General features: G+C 44.5%; 1 protein-coding gene across 1 annotated transcript in view; it reads left to right on the top strand.

The window, feature by feature from the left end:
• Piezo2 (piezo type mechanosensitive ion channel component 2) overlaps window positions 1–1,668 on the top strand; it is a 354,156-nt gene that overhangs the window by 313,604 nt on the left and 38,884 nt on the right. Inside the window, exon 36 of the mRNA XM_026783664.1 lies at window positions 305–364. Coding sequence (XP_026639465.1) covers window positions 305–364 — 60 coding nt within the window. The remainder of the gene's footprint in view (window positions 1–304; window positions 365–1,668) is intronic.

Here is a 1,668-nt window from a genome sequence, read left to right as displayed (position 1 = left end):
AAAAAAAAAGCAGGAGCGGCCCTCAGCTCCTATTTTGGCTTAGATATGATTTGGAAGTGTATTCTGACTCGTTCTTCTATTGTCAAGCTCTGGATCTCGGTTGCATGCTTTCGCATTTAATACCGTGGGGTTAGTTTTAATATTTATTTAATAATGAAGCCAGCTCCTCTCACTACATTGTTTTATTTGACGTTGTCTTTGTTATTCTCAAGTGTGTGTTCTGCCAAAGTTTTAGACATTCTTTATTAATAAAAACGGCACAGGGCTCTATATAAAGACACGTCTTTTATCATGTATAACGCAGGTCCAGTGGAATGGGACGATCGAGAGGGTGGGCCAATCAAAAAGAAATCCGACGGCCCAGGTAACAGAACAGAGACAGAGACGAGCTGTGAGCATTTGAAAATGGTACTGCCCCGTGGGATAAGGGGAGCTGTTGCAAAGCGGCAAATCCAGCTGTGACTCCAGACCGAGGCTGCATCATCACAGTCCTGTCCCTTGACACCTCGTCTCTGCTGAGACGGAGAAAGACTCCTGAGAACCCATCCAGCCTCGTGGGTTGTAAAGTCCTTGGTACCTGCGCCTGCGGATGAGGACAATTAGTGCTGGTGCTGCCTGGAAGCCGCCAGGATAAGAGCACTGAACAAAAATACTTAAATTTTCTTCTTTTTTTAAAAAATAGAACTTTTTAAAATTTACATGCAGATTCTGGTAAACGTTTACGATATGGGATCATGACATCAGGTTAACGAATGTTTACGTCATCTCAAATATTTGTCATTTCTTTGTGCTAAGAACATTCAGTATCCTCTCTGTTAGCTATTTTTAAATATATCATAAATTATCTTAGGGCAGATGTAGAGATAAGAAGTTCCATGACCAAATGTTCAACAACTAATAATTACTACTTCTAGGAAAGTAGTTTTGAATGGGAGAAAAAATAAGGATAAATTGTCAAAAGCATTAAGGCCTGCTGAAGCGTATTAGTGGCTTCTGTGTCATTCAGCCTGCAGGGCCAAAACCTCCCTCTTATGTCTGTAAAAGCAGCTTGAGGTCTTCTCCGAATAAGTATGGGATTACCCACCTTGGTCTAGAGTTCCCTAATGGGAAATAAGGAAAGCTGGAGCAATGGTTTGAAGGTTAGGGACTCACGTTGTGTAATCATAAGGGCTGGAGTGCAGATCCCAGCACCCACACAAGTCAGATCCTGCACAGGCCTGTAACTCCACTTCCAAGGTGAGGGGTGGGCTGGGGAAGGATTGCTAGGGCTTGCTGACTTCCAATCTAGCCAAGAAAACATGAGCCCTAGGTTCAGGGAGAGAGAACTTGCCTCAGTGAAATGGCAGGAAGTTGTGCCAGAGACCACTGGGTGCCCTCTTCTGGCTCCACCCATGGGTACAAACACATATGCGCACACACAAAATAACAAATAATTAAACTAAATAAGAGGCCAGAGATGCAGAGGAAAATGGGGGCCCTGTGGAGTCTCTGTCTTGAAATCGCTCTGCTGTGGCATCAGTGAAGCCTCCCTTTATACCACTTCGTGAGGCCGTTCATCTCTGCCTTTGCTGCTTTGCTCAGCAAAGGGGACCCTCTGTTCTTTCTCACCTCCTAAAACCTGTGGAAGACAAAGAGATACCACAGCCCGAAAAGTCCCGAGGAGGAGGG

Source organism: Microtus ochrogaster, chromosome 18 (genome assembly GCF_000317375.1).
Source record: "Microtus ochrogaster isolate Prairie Vole_2 chromosome 18, MicOch1.0, whole genome shotgun sequence".
NCBI lineage: Eukaryota > Metazoa > Chordata > Mammalia > Rodentia > Cricetidae > Microtus > Microtus ochrogaster.
This window is presented reverse-complemented; position numbering and strand designations above follow the sequence as displayed.